The 20,722-nt window shown below is 36.3% G+C and overlaps 3 protein-coding genes across 6 annotated transcripts; 1 reads left to right on the top strand and 2 right to left on the bottom strand.

Annotated features, from left to right (window-relative positions):
* Window positions 1-1,060: 1,060 nt before the first annotated feature.
* LOC141844390 (protein CURVATURE THYLAKOID 1B, chloroplastic-like) lies at window positions 1,061-9,270 on the bottom strand. Its single transcript, XM_074732447.1, has 6 exons — window positions 9,038-9,270; window positions 8,753-8,853; window positions 8,572-8,658; window positions 8,342-8,404; window positions 7,784-7,821; window positions 1,061-1,338 (listed from the first exon to the last, which is right to left on the bottom strand). The coding sequence occupies exons 1-6, from the start codon at window positions 9,180-9,182 to the stop codon at window positions 1,278-1,280; spliced, it is 495 nt and encodes a 164-aa protein (XP_074588548.1). The 5' UTR covers window positions 9,183-9,270; the 3' UTR covers window positions 1,061-1,277.
* Window positions 9,271-10,602: 1,332 nt separating this feature from the next.
* Window positions 10,603-18,941, top strand: LOC141844078 (uncharacterized). 2 transcript variants are annotated; one of them, XM_074732072.1, is made up of 15 exons: window positions 10,603-10,773; window positions 11,428-11,493; window positions 11,581-11,629; window positions 12,331-12,470; window positions 13,396-13,497; window positions 13,581-13,622; window positions 13,780-13,883; window positions 13,979-14,060; window positions 15,284-15,376; window positions 16,849-16,913; window positions 17,738-17,750; window positions 17,850-17,930; window positions 18,169-18,277; window positions 18,367-18,448; window positions 18,654-18,941. In XM_074732072.1, the coding sequence occupies exons 1-15, from the start codon at window positions 10,654-10,656 to the stop codon at window positions 18,682-18,684; spliced, it is 1,179 nt and encodes a 392-aa protein (XP_074588173.1). In that variant the 5' UTR covers window positions 10,603-10,653; the 3' UTR covers window positions 18,685-18,941. The 2 variants fall into 2 exon arrangements, with proteins under 2 accessions (XP_074588173.1, XP_074588174.1); XM_074732073.1 differs by lacking the exons at window positions 10,603-10,773; window positions 11,428-11,493 and having other exon boundaries at window positions 11,621-11,629; window positions 12,366-12,470.
* Window positions 18,942-18,959: 18 nt separating this feature from the next.
* Window positions 18,960-20,460, bottom strand: LOC141844079 (homeobox-leucine zipper protein HOX20-like). Of its 3 annotated transcripts, none has more exons than XM_074732074.1 (3): window positions 20,088-20,460; window positions 19,626-19,987; window positions 18,960-19,515 (listed from the first exon to the last, which is right to left on the bottom strand). In XM_074732074.1, the coding sequence occupies exons 1-3, from the start codon at window positions 20,128-20,130 to the stop codon at window positions 19,078-19,080; spliced, it is 843 nt and encodes a 280-aa protein (XP_074588175.1). In that variant the 5' UTR covers window positions 20,131-20,460; the 3' UTR covers window positions 18,960-19,077. The 3 variants fall into 3 exon arrangements, with proteins under 3 accessions (XP_074588175.1, XP_074588176.1, XP_074588177.1); XM_074732075.1 differs by having other exon boundaries at window positions 19,626-19,984; XM_074732076.1 differs by having other exon boundaries at window positions 19,626-19,984; window positions 20,123-20,460.
* Window positions 20,461-20,722: the final 262 nt, after the last annotated feature.

Raw genomic sequence — 20,722 nt, 5'->3', positions numbered from 1 at the left:
TTCTAATATTCATTTTCATTTTGAGTAGCACACCTCCAACCTCCTTAAAAATTTAAAAATGTACGTTATAACTTGTTGAAAGGGGGAAAAAGTAGTCTTCAAAGAGGCATTAGTTAAACATAATTTTCATATGTGAGCGTGGAATAGAATTAGTCCTTTCGCACATCTAAAAGGCCTCAAAACAAATAGCAGGCAGAGCCTTACAATTAAACTCCAGCCTCTATAAAAAAAATGATACTCTTTTAAGTGTTGGATGTCTTAGATAGTAATGATGTGTACGTCTGCCGATATGGTGGCTACAAAGGTGGAAGTGTAGTCTGACTTGTATAGCACGGTTTGACTTGTGGAAAATAGAGCAAACATCAAAGGGCTCTAAAGTTATATGACAATGCCCCTTTGATGCATAAGTCATTAGATGAAGTGAGCAAAGAGTATGAAAGTGAAAAATCAGCAAGAGATAGCTTCCGGTCGTGTAAATGGTGGGCATACTTGCATACTTATAGGTGTGAAAGGAAGAGAAACTTGTAGAAGTTGTGACCACAATCTCTAGAAAAATAGGGGTCGTTCTACCATTTCAACCATTTTAGTCGTTAGCCTCTTTAATTCTCGTTGCCTATTAGGTTGTTACTAATCATTAACTCCAGAAATGATGATCGTGAACCATGTTTGTTGTGACTGGATGTCTAGAAAAGACCTATAGCTAGGGCAATGTTTCAATGTGGTTAGTTCCAAATGCCTCTTCAAGAAGGCAACTTGTACAAGCTGTATATTTCCCAAGTCTCGGATGTATCGTATGCACAAGCATACGAGTCACTTGGCTCTTCTTTGCGGATGGATATGAAGATATGGGATTCTGTTGATCTTGCAGCTCTACTTTATGATGAAGAATGCTGATCTATGTGAATCTTTTGGCCAATTATTTGGTGAACACAAATCTTGTAAACTGCAACTTGTACTCTGGATTTCTAGAGAGGATCATAATTATGGTGTCTGTTACTACTAGATGAAGTCATATATTTGGCCTTTTTGTTTTATTATATTGCTTATGAACATCCGGATACACATAAGCTACGAACAAGGATGTTGCATAACATTAAAAAAATACACAAGTTACTTCAGGGTACTTGGTACATTGCAAACATGAATCTTATCATGGAAATAAACATTATGCTAGAATATGAAATATTCTACTACATATCTCGAGAAGCAGATCTCCCAGAGAGAATCGATTTCATCGTGAAGCTTCATGCTTCCATACAATTCGATCCTCTTTGCGGTCAACTGCTCTTTCCAATGACGTCGCCATAGGTGCTCTTTACTCTTTCAATCAAAGCTTCTCTGAATATATTGTCACCGAGAATCTCATTGAGTCTTTTCAAGTTGAACATTGTTTACTTTTCATAATAAAATTTTCTTAGTTTATGAAAATGATTGATTTCTTAAGCTATAATGATAATTGCAATCAGTCACATGTAGAAGATATAATGCAATCGCTGATATTCAATTTTCCAGTTAAATTTCCTAATTGTCACAATAATAAGAATGACTAGTACAATCACAACAAATCAGATAAATGAAACAAATTTGTACAGTCAATATTTGAAGAGAAAGGAATAATGATGAAAGCATGAGAAACAGCAGCTGAGAAGGTTCCATCTTTTCTTTTCTTTCAAAAAAAAAAAAGAAAAAAAGTTGATATGGTGGAGTAGTATCAAAAAGTTTGATAAAAGCTGTCAATAGATTCATGGTTATCAAATCTTTTTTTTTTCTTTCTAAACTAATTTTCTTTAGTCATCTTCTAACTTGAGGGTTATTGTAATACCATGGATCTGATTTTGTTTTAATTAAGTATAAGTGTTGTGTGGCTAATTTAGGTTATTAATTTGTGGATGGACCGAATTGATGTGCAATTGGGCTCCTAATTGATGTGTTTATGTTTGGGTTAGTTGAAATTGATGTTGGGCCCTATAAGGACTCAAATTGATGACTTGTGGTTGAATCAGCCTAACCTAAAACAAACCAAATCAAAAGTGCCCCTATTTTAAAAAGGTTTGCTCGGTTGTTTAACAAAAATATCCCTGACTTCTTCAGCGGCCAATATCTGACTCTATTATACACCACTCAATCTCCCTCCCTCTTGAAGTCAACATGCCTTGGCCTTGACCTCACAATCACTACCTCTTGGCGATCTCTTTAATGTGCATCCATCTCTAATAACGGTGAAGCTAGTAGCGGTTGCCAAGAGCATGTATGACTTCAATGTGGTTTTTACAATGTGTAGGATACCACCATTGATCATCTGACCTCCTTCATTGATGCATCAATGCTCCTCCCATTGATTACAGTAATTTCATTGTAGATATTGTTTAGAGTGGTCTAGTATTACGCTTTCTTTGTCCAACATAGTGGTGACATCTAACAATATGATATCTTGTCAAGACCATTGCCTTTTGTCTATGGAAGGCACATTTAAAAGCGGGAATAATAAATCGCAAATTGACTTTCTTATGGTTAGGAAGAGGGATAGAAAGATTTGTAAAGATTGTAAAGTCATTCCTGGAGAAAGTTTAACTACCCAACATAGGTTAGTAGTATTGGATATACGTCTTAAGCATAATATCCATAAAAAGAAAATATCCACTACTCCTAGAATTAAGTGGTGGAAGTTGAAGGATGAGAAACACAACATATTTAAGGAGAAGGTAGAAGGACAAGTATTAGGTGAAGTATACGGTGACCCTACTACGACATGGGATAAAATGGTATCAAAGTTGAAAATAATAGCCAAGAGTATACTCGGCGAGTCAAAGGGGCATGTACCACCAAGTAAAGAATCTTGGTGGTGGAATGAGAAAGTACAGGAAAAAGTGAAGGAAAAACGAATAGCCTATAAGAAAGTATATATTTGCAAGAATGAAGAAAATTTAAAAAAAATATACATTAGCTAAGAAAGAGGCTAAAAAAGCAGTGAATGAAGCTAAAAATACAACTTTTGAGTAGTTATATCGAAAATTGGATACAAAAGAAGGAGAAAAAGACATTTATAAAATAGCTAAAGTGAGAGAGAGGAAGACAAAAGATATTAGCCAAATAAGATGTATTAAAGATGAATGCAATAGGGTATTAGTAAATGATGGAGAAATAAAAGAGCGGTGGAAGAGGTATTTTCATCAACTTTTTAATGAAGGTGTAGGTGATCAACTTAACTTAGGTAATTTAAGCAGGTCAAATGAGTATAGAAATTTAAATTTTTATCGTAGAATTCAAATTTCAGAAGTAGAACAAGTTTTAAACGGAATGAAAAATGGAAAAGCCGTTGGACCAGATGATATCCCGATAGAGGTATGGAAGTGCTTAGGGAAACAAGGTATTGAATGGCTTACAAAATTATTTAACATGATATTGAAAACAAAGAAAATGTCAGATCAATGGAGAGTAAGTACTTTAATTCTCTTATATAAGAATAAGGGGGACGTACAAAATTGTGCAAATTATAGGGGCATTAAATTAATGAGTCATACCATGAAACTTTGGGAAAGAGTAATAGAAAAACGATTAAGGAAAGAGACTATGGTCACCGAAAATCAATTTGGGTTTATGCCTGGTAGGTCGACAATAGAAGCTATACATCTTCTCAGGCAACTAATTGAAAAGTATCGGGGGCAAAAGCAAGATCTACATATGATATTTGTTGATTTAGAAAAAACTTATGATAGAGTCCCAAGGGAAATTATATGGAGGATTCTAGAAAAGAGGGGTGTTAGCGTAGTATATATTGACCTAATTAAGGATATGTATGAGGAAGTAACGACTAGAGTGAAGACTTCAGGCGGATTAACTGAAGCATTTCCAATAAAGATAGGGTTACATCAAGGGTCAGCTCTAAGTCCTTATCTTTTTACACTAATCATGGATGAACTTACTGGACACATTCAAGATACCGTACCATGGTGCATGTTGTTTGCAAATGATATTGTATTGGTAGATGAGACACGTGAGGGAGTAAATGCTAAATTAGAATCTTGGCGAGAAACACTAGAAGAGAAAGGTTTTAGGCTTAGTAGAGTAAAGACAGAATATATGGAATTTAAGTTTAGCAATATTGAACGTAATGAGACAAGTATTAACATAGGAGATGATGAGTTGTCTGGAACTGAGAGTTTTAAATATTTAGGATCATTTTTGCAAGCTGATGGAGGGATTGAGAGAGATGTCTTACATAGAATACAAACAGGATGGTTGAAGTGGAGGAGAGCATCAGGTGTTTTATGTGATCGTAAAGTACCTCTAAAACTTAAAAGAAAGTTCTATAAAACGGCAGTTAGACCTGGCATGTTATATGGCGCTGAATGTTGGGCTATGACTCGAGCACATGAGCAAAAGATGAGAGTTGCGGAGATGAGGATGTTAAGATGGATGTGTGGACATACGAAGATGGACAGAATAAGAAATGAGAGCATTAGAGAGAAAGTTGGAGTTGCATCTATTGAGGAAAAACTCCGTGAGACACGTTTAAGGTGGTACGGGCATATACTTAGACGACCGATAAATGCTCCAGTTAGGCGGTGTGAAACTATGACAAATACGCATATCAAACGAGGGCGAGGTAGACCAAAAAAGACTTGGTTAGCAACAATAAAACAAGATAAAATTTATTTAAATATAAATGATGATATAATAGGAGATAGAGCTCAATGGCGTAAAAGGATCCATATAGCCGACCCCACTTAGTGGGATAAGGCTTGGTTGTTGTTGTTGTTGTTGTTGATGGATTTGCTCCTCCTACCAAATCCTTTTTGTGCTAACAAGAGATCAGTTCAACAACTCTTTTTGTAGTGGTCTTTCTCCTTAAGTTTACTCTCCTAATTGGTAATTTTCTCTTGCCTACTTGTTAGATGGTAGCTTAGTGGGTTGGGCTCAGTTGAACTTATTGTGGTATTCCCTTCATTGTTGTAGGAAGTGATTATTCCTTCACAATGAGTCAAAGATCAACCGATAACTTGTGCCCTATGACTAGTTGAGTCATGAACAACATCTACGAAGGTAGGCAAATACCTCTTCCTTCTCTTTGGATGTCCCTAAGATGGGTTTGGATGTATTTGATAGAGTTGAACTATAATAGACCCCTTTGTTTAGAGTGATGAAAATGTGTCTCTTCTAGTGTTGGTAGGATATTTACCTTTAATTCTCAAAATAATGATTTTTCCAGTATTGAAACTAAAGACCTATTTGACATCTCTATGTTCATGTCACTGCCTTAATTTTGCAAAGAGGTATTTTGAATAAAAGTATGATGTAATTGGTGGAAGTCAAGCTTGAAGCAAGAGTATGAGGTAATTGGTGGGAGTTGATCCTGAAGCAAGAGTATGATCGGTAGTTGGTTTGCCCTCTAAGGAGAGTATCTTGATGTGTAGAAATGGTGATATGTGTGAATTGTGAGTTCAGATGTTTGGATGACGATACTAAAATTGACTTGTTTGTGTCAGTTGTGACATCTAGTCCAATGAGTTTGAGTTATCTATATTGAGATTCACGATTGTGATAAAAAGAATGTGTTAAAGAATTATCAACTCTAGTAGAGTTATAGTTTTCATATGTAGATAACTGAAAAAGAGTCAAGGTTTAATCAAAAGTAAGTTGTTGGGTTGGCGTTGGATGTTAAACAACTCGTCATTTCTTCTGATTCTTCTATGTATAATATGATTTCCTTGTTGACCTTACATTGCTTATTGTGATTCATAGATTTGTAATCCATGGTACCACCTTTATTTTTGTTACATTTAGACACTGATAACAAGGAGATAATTGTGTAGAATGTTACAAAAATCATTTTATGATAAGATTTGAATGCTTAACTCTTATTAAGATTTTGATCCAGTTGCCTTGCATGTTATTACATTACTAATTTTGGCAATAAATCATCTCCTATGATGAACAAGATAGATGATAGGGTTCGTGATTTTGACATATAGTTGTGCCACAATGTTTAGTTCGTTGGCCTATACTTATACTCCATCAATAGAAATACAATTAACTTGTATTGCTCCATCAATTGGAGATGGTAGTGCACAAGGAAAACTCCCTTGATCTGAGATGGAAGCACATGGATAAAACTCCCTTGATCAAAGGCAGGAGCGTGAGGGGAACTGAATATGTACTGATCATGATTGGTTGACATGCATGACTATAGGGTCTTATAGATGACACTAGTTGTGTTGCATGCATAAATGAATTGTTATTGTTGGAGGGCCAAAATGATGATAACATCTACATGCAACCTTGTAGACGAATTCTTTATTTTGTTTTTCTTATCTGACCCGTGTGTGTACAAACATAACTGCTGTTGATTTGAATGGTCACAATGGTAGAAATAGCTATGTAAATTCATGATAAGGAATTTCAGTTGCAAAATTTGGTGAATATACATACACGATTTCTTATTGTATTCTGGTGGCATTTTGTGTACACCTTTTCTTTTCTTGGTTGATTGTGCATAAACCAAGAAAATAACACATAATTGTATACAAGTGACAAATGATTTGTTTACACAAATTGGCACAAGAGCTTAAGGTTAGGATGTGTTCTCATATGAGTATATCCCCCACACCTTCAAGTACTCATCCCCATTGTGTTGAATTTGTTGGTTAATGACTTTGAGTGTTGATCAATCTCACAAGTGTTACTCCTTTCTTTCTACCAAGTAAACTAGCCTAAATGTGGGAGGTGGGAGGCATAATACTTCATGTTTCTATGTATGAATAGTTAAAGGTGAAAGTTGAGATTGAGTTTGAACTAATTGTTGCATGTAGAGTGATGTAGATATGTTGATCATAGATTGACAATGGATCCAATAATAATGAAGACCCAGTGGGTGAATTTTTTTTATCTTTAAATCTTTATCTAATTGGTGGTTATTGTGCTGTGTGTTTATCCTGTGAGTAGTTTCTAGATCATGCATGTTCCGCTCTTGATCTTTTTGTTGGGAGGATGATTTATGCTTGTGTTTTGATGATATATGATCTTTGTGTAGTGAAATAAATTGTTAAAACATTCAATATTTATAATGTGTATGTATAGTTGCTGACTGGTGATTTGAGAATCGACTTGTTGAGTGTTGGTTGTTTGATATGAAACCAGTGAGATTTAGATCCATGGTTGATCAATAGATGAATAAATTTAATGAACTATGTTGATTAAAACAATAACTATATAAGATCTGTTTTGATATTAAGTACTAGAGAGTGAATTCAAATCACCATGGTGATGGTTGTAATCACCACCAAGATTGTTATAACATACCAAATAAAGGAAACGTAAATCAAAATCGCTCACTCAGAATTGCCATAGTGGTTTTATCACCTAGAGCAAATGTTGCCAACATCTTATTCGTTTTTCCTTTGGCCTTGTTTCTAAACGCTGATAGATCTTTCCAAACATTTCATGGTCAAACCTTGCTAGTTGAGTTGATCTGTTTAAAAAAGACTTCCGAGCTACAGAATGAAATTTTATTATGTACTCCTATATGAAAGGAAAGTAAGATAAATTGGTCGATAGTGCTTGGTTTAGTTTATCAGTATTATTGCAAAAGCAGTAAATAGGGGCCAAAAGAAAGATAAAATCTCTAAGTCATTTATAAAGATTTACTGAATGATTGTAAAGGAATTAGATTTGTGGAGATTTTAAGTTTTAATAATTAGACCAAGGGTTTCTCCCATACAATTATAAAGATAACATGCTTTAGGAAAAGCGAGTAAAGAACAAGTTTTTTAAACTATGAGCATACCTGTCAGGCTTGTAGATCAGATTGTTATATACGAACCACTGCATGACCGAATTGAAAATATTAAATAATAAGATTTAGAAAGAATCTCTTTTAACAAATGTCATGAAAACCATATCGGAACTAAAGTCTACATATAAAAATAGACAAATTAAGCATATATGTGCCTATTCCAGAAATCAATAGGAAGAAATACTCAAGCAATGAGCAGCTCCATTTAGCCACTACATGTGCCTTTTTCAAAGTATAAAATTTGTCAAAGTACAAGCAACGGATTGGTTAGGCCCCATATAGCTATTTTTTCCTGTTTGTCGAAATAGTTGAATATATTGGAGCCTAATAGAAAGCTATAATTTTAGGATAAGTACCGAAACAGATGAATTTGTTCTTGCCTAACTAGTTAATTAAAATACACAAAGTAAGATTCATAATCTCAGATTCTATACATTCAGTTTAGAACTTGAGTAATTAGTCATAAAAGTGAATTTACTTCTCGTATGGATAAATACCCTCGAGAAAAAAGAACCTAATTATTACAGTGATATATGTCAAAGACCATACCCCTGTGTAACCAATTCCGATAAGTTCAAGAACACCAGGAATTATGGGCAGCTTATCAATTGCCTGCATAGATTTAGACACATGAAAGTACACATAAGAAAAATGGCAAGATGTACCGTTGGCAACCATATGTTTGCATCACCAAAGAAAAAAAACAACCATATTTGCAACTCACAAGTAATTAATTACTTCCAAATTTTTGTGTTTTGCTTTGGTATGCCATTGCTTACCGAAATGATGCCGGTGGAACTCCATAGAGCTATAATTCCAGCAAATGCAAGGGAAGCTACTGCATACTTATCGTCGAGTTTTTGCCACTGTCCAAAAGAATCTGAAGTCTTATACAAAATCCAGTTCACATAATAATCCATTTGATTTCAAAGAAACACAAGACGAAGACATAATTGATACCTCTTCCTTCACAGTTGTCACAATTTCAGGAAGCTCACTCGAGACTTGAGCAGGTGTTTCTCCAGTGGCCTTTGCAACGACACTCCCCGTTGCTGTTCCGCCTAAATTCCGATCAACGAAGCTAAAATTTAGTAAAATCCATGAAACTTTCCATCTTCAATCACGATTTACTGGATATTCCTCTAACAGGCAATTTACCAAACAGATGAAGGTGTACAATGCAGTGTAACAGTAAAGTTTTCACTGAGAAGTCCAGAATGATCTGATCCGGGAGCGCAGACTTACTACAACAAGAAGCATTCTTCCGCGACACGATCGACAGCATCGGCAGGCGGACGGCGCGCGGCCCGAACTGGCCGCGGGTGGCGGTGGCGCTGGGATCGAGCAGAGCCCGGGAGGTTAGACCGCAAGGGGCGCTGCTGGCGGCCATGGATCGTCACAAGATCGTCAACTCGGATTGATCACGATTCGATTTTTTCCAGTTTTGGCCATGTTTAAAGAATTTGAGAGCGGAAGCGTAGGGCTATTTTTGGATATGGAGGAGCACATTTCCATAGCAGACCCACGGCTTGTTTGGGAGGAGGTGCCTTGTTTGTAAAGAAGTGAGGGAAGGGGAGAGAAGAGGAAGGAAGGGGAAGCTTTCCTCTTGCATGCCCATAAAATAGACATAATTCCTTATACTCTGATTTGAGGTGTAAGAAAGGAGAAGGAAATATTAAAACATATTTATTTCAATTTTACCTTTATATTAAAATATTAATTATTAAAATAATTTATCTATTAGATTTTTGCACCGTTGCTCTTCGTCACATAACGCAGTCGTTAACTCGTTACAGGATCTCATCACTCGCATTCCTCGATGTCGACCTTCGTCGTAAATTTTTACATCAGTAAATTTTTATAAAAATATATATATAAATGTTGATTTATCTTTTATCGTACTAAAGTGTACAAATTCTGAATTTCATATATTTTTTATATATTTATTTATTATTTTTTAAATTTTTTATTTATTTAAGTTGTAAATATTAATTTTTGTTAATCTTATGGGCTATATATATTTTTTCACATATAGATTTATTTTAAAAAATAAAAATATTTTTATCATTTTATATATTTAGTTTATAATTTTGATTGACGAACTCATTGAACGAATAGTTATAAGCCATTAAATAAAATATCTAATGAACAATTATTTCTAAATTATTGTAGATCTATTTTAACCTGTAAGGATATTTTTATAATTTTATATATTTAACCTTCATTTCCTTCCCCTCCCTCCCAAACAAGGTAGCATATGTTACGTTAATAAACCTTCCCTTCCTTCCAAACAAGAAAAATATAAATACTTCTCTTCCCTTTCCTTTCCCTCCCTTCCCCCTTTCTTCCCCTTCCGTTAACCTTCCCTCACCCCCATCCAAACAGAGTGTGAGGATCCCTTTGGAAGAAAAGAAGAAACAATGTCACGCTCACGCCAACCTCACTTTGAACTAAATGGACCACTGGCTCTCTTTAGTAAGCATCAGTGTCGAAAAAGATCAATTAGTGTTTGCATCGATCGAGCCTACGACTTCGGCGTTGACGAGACGACTCGGTCATCGCCGTTGACGAGGCGACTCGGTCACCGGAAAAATAGGATACCTATATTTTATTTTTCGAACTGATATTTTTAAAAAGAGAAAAATATCAGGGGTAAACTATAATATCTACACAATGTTTGGACTTGAACGGATATTTGTCGTTCTGCCGGGAGCCCACGAAAAGTGGCCCAAGCCCATTGGCCTCGTCGCCCGAAGCTTTCCTCGAGCCTCTCGATCGGGTCGAACCATCGAAGGGAAGAGGAAGAAGAACTCTCGATCGGGTGGAAGCGTCGAAGGAAAGAGGGAAGAGAGAATAGGGGAATGGAAGCCTTGCGAAAGCTGGAAAGGGTGCAAAGCCTTCTGTCTTTGATGGAGGGACGAGGCATCTCCTCCGGCCACGCAGACGCTGATCGCTTCCTCGCCGATTTCATTTTCTTCTTGGTTGGTACCTCGACATTTGCCCACTTCCTTCCTTTAGTTTCGTCCCCTTCGTTTGTTTGCGTGCTTATTTTGAGTCTCTATGAGATGAAAAACCCTGCGGTGTTGTTCTAAGGTTGGCGTTTTTTGAATCGCCTGGTTGATCTGAACCATGGGTTGGAAACACATGATAGATACCTTATTAGAAAAAAAGTGACTTGTCGTTGTATGAATGTAAGCTGAGGCTGTTTAGTGTGCGCGGCTTCAAGCACGTGTGAACGGATTTTTATGATTCTTTTTTCCCCCACTTGTACCTATGGAGTGAAGGAAAACTGTTGAGAGATTTTATGTTTTCCAGCCACTTGTCTCCTTCTCAATTTTTTTTCTAAAAATAATTGAATTAAAATTTCCCAGTTACTTTGGCCCTCTATAATTTCTATCGTCGATGTTGTTTTTATTATTTTGATAACTAGAATTGCAGAATATATTTAACGGAAGAAAACATCTTTTCTTTAATATGGTCAACTGGGCATCATAAAAAAAGTTGCATTGAATTCTGGTGGGAATAACACGGTAGATACAAATGACCAGGACAATATGCTCATAGTTTTCTACATTCTCAGTCGTTCATGCAAATTATAGTAGTATGTTATGGACATAATAAAGAGTTGAATGCAGGTAAAACCATGCGGAATTGTCACCATGGATGCGAAACTCAAAATAATTTCTGAGTTCTTACCAAAGGTTGCATTTGCTTCGTTCAAAGATTCAGGTTTTTCATATATTCGTTTTCCACTATCCTAAATGAGCTTCACTTTTTCCTTTCTGCAGATTTCACCCAAGATTCTTGATGAAGTTTTTCTTTTTGCTAATGAGGAAGGTATAAAAAGACAAACGTTGGATACAGTCAGAAATTTAATGGGTCTTGTTACCATTATTTTTCACCAAATCTGAATTTCTTAAAGTTTCTCCTGCTTTGATTGGTTGCTTGGTTTTTTAGTGACTCCTGGTCAAAACACCAACTTCAATCAATATCTTTGGAATTATTTTGCTGTGTGTATGTGCTTAGGTTTTACCACAATATACCAGATGTTACGGCGGCCTTTTGATAAACTGAAGCATACTAATGTGTCAGATTATTACTGAATTTTTGTGTGATTTTTTACTTATTAAATAGTGTGGTTCTATTCAATAAGATTGAGATATGCCTTCTTTAGGCCTAACGTTGTTATTTCTATTTTTGATGTCCATAACAAAAGGTGATAAATGTATGTTTCATAGTCTTTTGATGGTGCTTGAAATCCATTTATGATTGAGATGACTTTGATTGAATATGTTGAGTCTTGAGGTTATTTGTTATATCATGCAAACCTTGATGTTAAAGTTTGTTATTTATACCAGTGTTTTTTAGGGATCAAATGCCTAAGTTAGAACATTGAATTTGAACTTTTACTTTTTGAGTTTATGAATACACTAAGAATGGCCTTTTACTGCAGGACACATTTAAATATTGTTGATGTAGGCTTTGGAATCATTTTTAGTTGTGAGAATTTGTCCATCATTTAATATTTGATTGTGCAGATTGCCAACAGATTGATACTGAACTTCCATTGCAGTCTTCTCTTCAAAAAAGTTTGGATACTCAAGAATCACAATTTGAAGAAACTCCTATGATCGGGCTTGATGCAATGAAACGTGCTAATTCTACCCTAGACGACTTTGTAAGGCATTTATTTCTTAATTCCTTTATCTTCATCCTACTTTTTATTGGTTATGCTGCTAGAACATTTCAATATCTACTTTGTAACAAAATTAATGTAGCCCACAAGGGATAACCTGCAAGCGTTGCGAGTGATGGGGGAAACTATCAACATGAAGAAAAATATATTAGAAGATGATAAAAAACAATCATAGAAAGATGATAACAAAGCCAAACAACTTTAGGGTTGGCATCTATATACTGAGTTATTTGGAAGGTAAGGGAAAGATTTTTGTTCCATTGTCTAGGAAATCCATTTTAGAGGAAAGGTCAAGAAACCATATATCTTGTATTTTGGTTTAGGAAAATTTTCAGTTTTGCCAGTTTTTGTTCTCAGTTTCTAGAAAATAGTTAACAACAAAAAATGTGAAAATTGATCAAATTGTAAATAGAAATTTAAAAATTGTGAGGTTTTATTTTATTTTCTTGCAAAAATCATGAGGGATAATTTGATATAAATTTTCACATTTTTCTGTGTATCACCATTTTGAAATTCTTGAGCAACATTACAAATTACCTGGTTGAACTATTCTTTTGATGGATCATTTGGAATCTCTAAAATATCAGAGAAGTTGTGTACAAATAGTTTTAAAGATAAACTTACTAATTGATTAGTCAATCCTTGTCCTGGTCTCTATAACATGACTTGCAATCTTACCTTAGTCACTAGGAACATTAATGTTATGGACAAATTCTGTTACAACCTATATTATGAATGTGTATCAGTGTATCAATATCATCATCATAGAAAATGCACCTTGTTGGACTCACTGCTGGTGTTGAATTAAACTAACACTGGTATCATTCCTATCTTGTTGAAAGTTGAAACATATATATAGCCATCCCATGGTTCAAGGCATTCTGAATATTTCCTTATAAAATTACAGTGCAGGTCTTATTTCATGTTTCATGGACTAGATGGTAACGATCCAAAGGAGATATTCAAGTACTTACCATTTCTTTCTTTCACGGAGAGCTACATATATCAGGTATACTGAATCCCATGAAAGAAGTATGCATTAATTATTTGGAAGGATGAAGTAGATTGCTCTTTTTGTCTATCACTTTGCAGCTAGACACATTGAATGAGAAGGAATTGCAATTCCCATCCAAGGTAATTTCACCAGGAACAGAGTTCATAGCATCATCAATTTTTCTAAAGATTGTCAACAAGAATATCTAACTTGTTTTCATTGGAGGTGTTGTAGATTAGTTCATAACTTCAACTTCTCACTTCTAACATCAGATTTAACAAATGCTTCACTGTGAAGGTTAAAGGTTGTACACTGGGAAACAGTTTGAGCAACTTTTGCAGAGGTGATCCTTTTGACTCTCTTGTTAGTGTTTTGCAGTTTCACGGGCTTCTAACTGAGAGGTTCGGTACCTTCTATCATGCAGCTTTTGTTGCAAGAGTTTATATTTAAAATTTTGAAGTTCTTCTGACAAAATTCTCTTTCAATTTTCTTATAGGATAAGAAAAGAGCTTAATTCAGGTCTTGAGTACTGGTCACTTGAAAGAAAACTTTGTCATGCTTTGTCAAGAAAAAAGAAGGTTCATCAATGGCCCTTATTTGTTTCCTTATTTTTGTTTGCTATGTTCTGTCCATCAAATGCAGCTCAGACGGTGATCACAGAAAGGAAATAGTATGAGTAGTACAAAAAATGCAAATAAACTAAGAATGGAAGAGATAAATATCATTTAAATATTTTTTGAATTTGGAATCATTGTTTATTTGTTTGAGCAATGTTACTCATTGTTGTATCTAGTCTCTTCTTTATCTATTACTTATTGAACATATTATGCTATGATTTGTCAGGATATTGTATGAATCCATTATTTGCTTGTTATACTTATGGAAAACTAGAATAATTTGTTAGGGAGAGATGACTATAATAGGAAGCATTTTGGATTCACCCACCAATGGCAGTTTTTCTGCTTGAGCATAATAACTATACACCAAACCACAGGGTGGTAGAACTATTGTGGCAGTTATTAAAAAAAAATATTTCTATTTCTTCAAGATCTAGAATCCATGAATCTATTGCATAAATGTAAGCCTAAGTCCATAATAGACTAAAAATATATATATTCATAATACTTTTATCTCTGACAGTTTTCATTTTTCCATTTTCAGTTTTGCCTTTTAATATTTAGTTCTCTTTCTCCTCTTGTTTTCACTAATTATTTTCTTTATTGCCTTTTCTTGTGCCCTACTGACTCTGTTACTAGGGTTGTAGTAGTCTTTCTTTATCTCTTTTTCATACAACCATCTCTGTTCATGTAGCTGAGCATACCTGAACAGTCCCATTCCCTTTATAATCATCATAATAGACTAGTCATACAATTTTACAGACCAAGCATTCTAAATTGTCAATTTGATAATTTCTTAGGCAGGAATATGAATCCTTGTAATTATCTCAAAGCATGAACACTTTAAAGATGAGTTTGTCATTCTTTGAAATAACAGCATAATACAATAAAGTTTGTTATGACAAAGGAACTGGCATCGGTTTCAAAAATCAATTTACTTCCATGCTTGTACTTACAATGAGAAGGCTGGATTTATCTTGCTTTATTGATAATAGTAGAGTTACCTTGTTTGTTATCTTAGACCATGCAATTATAACTTGTAAAAATCTAAGAAACTTGAATCATGCATGAGATTATAGCTTGAATGACATTATAATTTGAATGGCATCTGTTAGTCTCCGTTTTGTTTGAGCCTTCACCAACATCAACCTGACATGTAATGCCTAATATTTTTTTTCTGCCAGATACTAGTTGAAGATGTTCTGAAAGCAGTTCATCTAAAATCATTTGATTACAGAGTTCTCAATCTGTTACTGTACCAATTGAGAGGTGAACAGGTACACATTATCACAAGCCTACATCTGGTGACATAATTAATCTTATTGTTTCAAATTTGCACTTTTGGTTTAAATGATTAACATTTTGAATTTAGAATTTGTGTCCGTCATTTACTACCACACAAATGGTATACATTCAGCATTTTTTTATTTTTTCTTCCCAATATTCATTTACTCACAAGGAGAGCTCTGTTAAAGAGATTGGGTAGCGAGGAGAGGATAAAACTCTACCTCTTAATTAACATTTTCCAGATGAGGATTCTTAAAAATATTCTTTAATATCAAGAGATCTCCCATCTAAGCAGTAAGCACCTTAACATTTTGAATTGGATCGAGCTTTTTAACATGGTAATGCTGCCTTACAATAATTTGAGATATTCCGAGGTATTTAAGTTTGAAGCTAGCCTATCTTACCATAGTTCAATAACTCGAATGGTGTTTGTCTTTAGCTACAAATTCTGATTAGTTTGGTTGCTTTAGTTGTGAAATAAGTAGATTAGTGCTTTAACATATGATGGGTGTTGAACAGTTCATTACTATTATAATGTTTTCACAATGTTTCAATATCATTTTATACCTGTCAGTATGCGCAAATCATTTTGTTCTGCTTACTGATCATCACACAAGAGGATCCACAATCCTCGGTATGTGAGGGATACTTCCTCCTGATCTTTTCCTTGATCTGCAAGTTTGTTTGCCAATTCGTCCGTCGTCCGTGAGTTCATTACTCTTTATGAGTTCCTTCACCATCCACGAATTCGTCCACTAGTTTGTCCATCATCTGCAAGTTCATTTGCCATTTGTGAGTTTAGACACCATTTACGAGTTCGCCCATGTGTTCATCTGCCATTTCAAGTTTGTTCACAATATGCAAGTTCATTCATCATCTATAAGTTCATCCACAAGCGAGCTATGAACCCATCCTTCATCCATTCATTGCAAGCTCATTGTTCCCGAAGATGGGGATGTCCTAGCCCTAGCCCTTGTTTTGTAGCCACAATCTCATTCTTCACCTATTTTGTGCCCTCATCTTGACTCACCCAAGACCAATGACACCTCCTTCGGTAAGTGAACTTCCTCCCACTCCTTCCCCCCCCCCCCCCCCCCCCCCCCCCCCCCTTTCTTGTCTTTTTGTTTAGTCTCCTACTTGTCGAAGTGACCAGAGCTATTTGCTGACATGAGACGAAATGACACGAGGTTGTTTCATTTTGACTGGGGACTAAAACCCCAGCTCAGAATGTAATTTTAGTCCTTGGCCTTCAACCAATTTAGAGTGAATATGTATCTGACATAATATGCATTAATCTGATATTAATAGAATGGCGTATCAATCGCCTTGGAAAATTTCTGTGTGTTCAAATAAGTCAATTAACTATTTGTCAAGAGCTCTGTTTTTTCCTTTATCCATATGAAGATTGATCTGTGATTTTCTTGTTCATTCTTAATTAATATAGTTGTCTATCATTTTTAAGGTTAATGAGCTACATATGGAGTTTCTATCAGTTTCAGAGTATTTGGTTGAGCTATCAGATGACCTGTGAGTATATGCTGTCAATTGCTTCTGCTATTAGCTTAAGCACATTGATTGATGATATGGCTTATAGCTTATATTTTGTTAGGACATTTACCCTCATGGCCACATACCAAATTGATTGTGAACACTTGAGAAATGTGCAAAACTGAACGATGTTTAATATGATTTTCCAACACCTATGAAGGTGCAAGGAGCAGTTTTCTCATTTTCTCTCAATTTTTAATTGCCTGAGTATAGCTGCAAAATCCTGACAGATTTAAGAGAAGAATAATTTCTATCTGTTAACTAGCCCACCTTAACGGTCCATTAACTCCTGCACTGGATGTTGGATGTGAAGAAAGTCCACCTTTGCCAAGTCTGTGATGATGTTGTAAACCATAGTGGTATATAAGAAAATTTCCTCTAAACCTTAAGTCATAGGAACATTGACTTTTTAGTTTAACTAAAGTCCATGTCTTTGCCATGTACCTTACTGAACATGCCCTTGACTCATAAACAGTTATTTAAACAACAAAGTGCATGGTTTAGGAATATTGTAGGGGTAAGCATATACTTGTATTTTCTAGGCAGTTTTTAGCTCATATTTGCAATATGTAACAGGCAATATGTATATAATATATCATGAGATTTGCCAAACTATGGATACCATTGTTGAGATGACTGGAATAGTTTTCCCCAAGTCAGAGTTACACTTCCATTAAATCAGTTGTCATTCAGTTCACATACACAATATTCTATTGTTATTTACACACTACTGTTTGTTGATTCATTACTACTATTTTTCCTCTATTTGGCCATCTTTTACTAATGATTATCTGAAAATGTAGGTATGACTATGAGGTGTGTCTATATTTATCAAATTACATTGGAGCATGTCAGGATCAGATAAATCTAACTCTTGTGAAGTTACAATTGGACAAACATTTCTTGTATATTTAGGATGATGTTATGGAGAACAGCTTCAATGTACTGCGTATGTTTGTCTGGATATATGGAGCCTCAGCAGCACCATGTATGTTGGTGAGTTAGTATTCCTTTTAAATTCACTTCAGTGTCATATGTATATGCATCTTGTGATCTGGTAGACAGCAAGTTACATGACATGGCATTTTGAACGTAGAAAAAGTTGTCCTCGTCAGAAAGTTCATAGGTTTAAGACTAAACAAAGCATATGTTGGTTTCTTGGTTTGTTCTGAGGGTACATAGCAGGGCAATCTGGCATACACAAGTTGATCAGCATTTTAATCCTTTTCACTAGGCACAACGTATTACCGATGCCGAAAAGAAATATGAGTGCCTGTCGAGGACTTTGGATCAGGAATTGTCAACAAATTATTGGAGAAGATGTGAAGAAGCTACAAGAGAAGGTAATTTTACTCAGCAAAACAGACTGCAAACAAATGTATTTGATATTGATACTAATCGGTGTAACTTTCACATTTCTTTTTTCCTTCAGGAGGGTTAACTTCTGGTCATGCATTTGGTACCTGGAATATTCCTCCAGTTATTGTCGATGAGGAATCCTTCAGATTGGAAAGGTAAGCAATACATGGTTATCCCACTCTGATTTGCTTATCCTTGTGTGCACAGGCATGGCTCTCAATACTCAATATTGAGGTTGCTCCTAAAACCATTTCAGGAATTCTACTGTTCTAGTAGCATTTTCTCATCCTTATTCGACAGAGTGATTCTGTTCAGAAATTGGTTCCTAGTTATTTAGATCAAAATGTTTATTTTTTGCAGGATGAAAGTGGGATTGTGCCAGGATACTTAGCAAGGCTCCACCCACAGTCCATCCCCAAATGAAATAATTGATCACAGTTTGCTTGATCTCTGCAACAACTAATTTTGGAGTCAACTCGATCTGCTCTTCTGCACTTTGAATATTCCTGTATTCCCATAAGAAGCTTCTTCTCATAGTTCTTAGCTTGTGGGATTTTAGTTTTGATTGTGTAGGATTTATTCTGATGATCGATAGATTGATTATTCTTGGAATTAATCAAGGATATTGTTATTTAGAAACTATTAAGATTCCCCTCGATCTCTCTATTTTTACAAGCAATTTAAATTGCATAATAAAGTAGCATAATTACACACATATTTCATTTTTTTTTCAAATCTGCAACTTAATTAATTCGTAATTATGATTCTTAATTTCGCCGCACACTCAGCTCCAGTACAACCAATTGAGACTTGGCGTTTGCTCGTCGGCGAAGAAACCGGTGCACTCCTCCTCCCCCTCGAGGAACTCTTCCATCTTCACTGCGTGATTCTGGTAGTAGTGAATACCTCCTAGTCCCACGGATCTCGACGTCCTCCAATCCAGATTCAGCAAAGGTTGTTGCGGCGAATCGGGGAAAGAAGTGATGATGCCGTCCGCCGCCGTCGCCATGTGGGCGGCAGAATCCGACGATGATATCCCGCGCGGGCTGTCTTCGTCGTTGAGCACGGCGTCGTTGAGGACGGCGCTGGAGTCGCTGTCCCATGACCCGTCCTTGCACGCCAACGCTGGAGGTGAAGGTTCCTCTGCTGCCAAAGTCGGCTTTTTTTCGGCCTCCGAAGCTGCTGGATCCTCCGTCGCTAACTTGGCTTTCAGCTCCTTGATCTGCGTTTGTATCGATTAGCCAACGAGTCCAGATTTCCTCCAATTTAGAGAGTTCAAAATTAAGGTTTTCCTGGAAAGCCCTAAGGAATGACAATCGGGATTTGGGTTACCTTGGCAAGCAAGGACTCCTTGTCGCGGAGGAGGGCGTCGCAGTTGAGGCGGAGAGCGTTGTGGTTGGCCTGGAGGGCGGCGTAGTCGTGCTCCAGCTGCTTGGTCTTCGACCGCGCCCGGCGGTTCTGGAACCAGACGGCCACCTGTCGTGGTTGAAGGCCGAGCTCCTGTGCCAGCCTCACCTTCCGCTCCGGCTCTAACTTGTTGTCCAACTCAAAGTTTTTCTCCAGCTCTCTCACTTGCTCCGCGCTCAGACGCCGCTTCTTGGCCCCGCACTCTCCGCCGACGCCGTACATATCCTCCATACTCTCGTCCTCCTCTTGCTCGTCCATGAACGGCCGGAATCTGCTTCTCTCTTCTACTTCACCAAGCAAGTCCAGGTTAGAGAGCAATTACACTAAAAAGTTTCAACTTTTTCGTAATTTCTTTTCATAATTTATCTATAGATCATTGAATTATACCAGCGGGGATCAAATGATCCAAGTAACTAAGCGACCTCTTCATGCCGTCACAACGTAGTTGATGGTCTGAGAAGATGGTTAGGCAGTTCTCAAGAAGCAAAGAGGGTGATCACTTTAGCTTCAAGAATTCGGTTTGTTGCACTCTTAACGGAAGAAAGGGGAGCAGCTGTGTGAGGAACAGAGGAAGAAGAGAGGAGGGTGGTCTCTTCCATGTTCCCTCTTCTTTCTCCTTCTGATCCATATCCTCTCCTTCAGAGCCCATCAATGGAGAATGATCTCTCTGTGCTCTGAAGCATAAGGAGGCATACTCATAGATCAGGGAAATAAGAGGTTGGAGCTGAAAGATACGGATAAGAGAGAATAGGTAGGAAAATGGCAGAACAGCAGGCTACAGGTTGTATGCCTTTATAAATCAAAGAGATGTGAAACCTTGGTTGGGTTTGGGGTTGGGTTTAGGGTGACATGGGTTAAGAGGAGACTTTTGAGTTGAACATGAAATGAGAAATGAAATGAAAGGAGGTTCAAACATATGCATTTCCTATTCCTTTTCTTTTATTACGATTGTTAAGAATCCATGCAACTAAACTGTATATATGGTTTTACTTGTGCATGGACCACTAGATGGACCAAGTCAT

Source organism: Curcuma longa, chromosome 13 (assembly GCF_044706935.1).
Source record: "Curcuma longa cultivar G26 ecotype Majalengka, Jawa Barat chromosome 13, ITB_CL_G26_1.1, whole genome shotgun sequence".
In the NCBI taxonomy this organism is placed as follows: Eukaryota; Viridiplantae; Streptophyta; class Magnoliopsida; order Zingiberales; family Zingiberaceae; genus Curcuma; species Curcuma longa.
Note: the sequence above shows the minus strand (reverse complement) of the source record. Positions and strands in the feature narration are given on the sequence as shown.

What these genes read in the sequence shown, in the direction of transcription:
- LOC141844390 (XM_074732447.1), bottom strand. Translation starts at nt 9,182, where the DNA reads ATGGCCGCCAGCAGCGCCCCTTGCGGTCTAACCTCCCGGGCTCTGCTC. An exon ending in GAAGAATGCTTCTTGTTGTA is followed by an intron (nt 8,854 to 9,037) that starts GTAAGTCTGCGC and finishes ATCGGAATTTAG; the next exon opens with GCGGAACAGCAACGGGGAGT. An exon ending in GTTCCACCGGCATCATTTCG is followed by an intron (nt 8,405 to 8,571) that starts GTAAGCAATGGC and finishes AAATCTATGCAG; the next exon opens with GCAATTGATAAGCTGCCCAT.
- LOC141844078 (XM_074732072.1), top strand. Translation starts at nt 10,654, where the DNA reads ATGGAAGCCTTGCGAAAGCTGGAAAGGGTGCAAAGCCTTCTGTCTTTG. An exon ending in CAGCAGCACCATGTATGTTG is followed by an intron (nt 17,931 to 18,168) that starts GTGAGTTAGTAT and finishes CCTTTTCACTAG; the next exon opens with GCACAACGTATTACCGATGC. An exon ending in GAATCCTTCAGATTGGAAAG is followed by an intron (nt 18,449 to 18,653) that starts GTAAGCAATACA and finishes TATTTTTTGCAG; the next exon opens with GATGAAAGTGGGATTGTGCC.
- LOC141844079 (XM_074732074.1), bottom strand. Translation starts at nt 20,130, where the DNA reads ATGAAGAGGTCGCTTAGTTACTTGGATCATTTGATCCCCGCTG. An exon ending in GGATCATTTGATCCCCGCTG is followed by an intron (nt 19,988 to 20,087) that starts GTATAATTCAAT and finishes TGCTTGGTGAAG; the next exon opens with TAGAAGAGAGAAGCAGATTC. An exon ending in AGGAGTCCTTGCTTGCCAAG is followed by an intron (nt 19,516 to 19,625) that starts GTAACCCAAATC and finishes ATACAAACGCAG; the next exon opens with ATCAAGGAGCTGAAAGCCAA.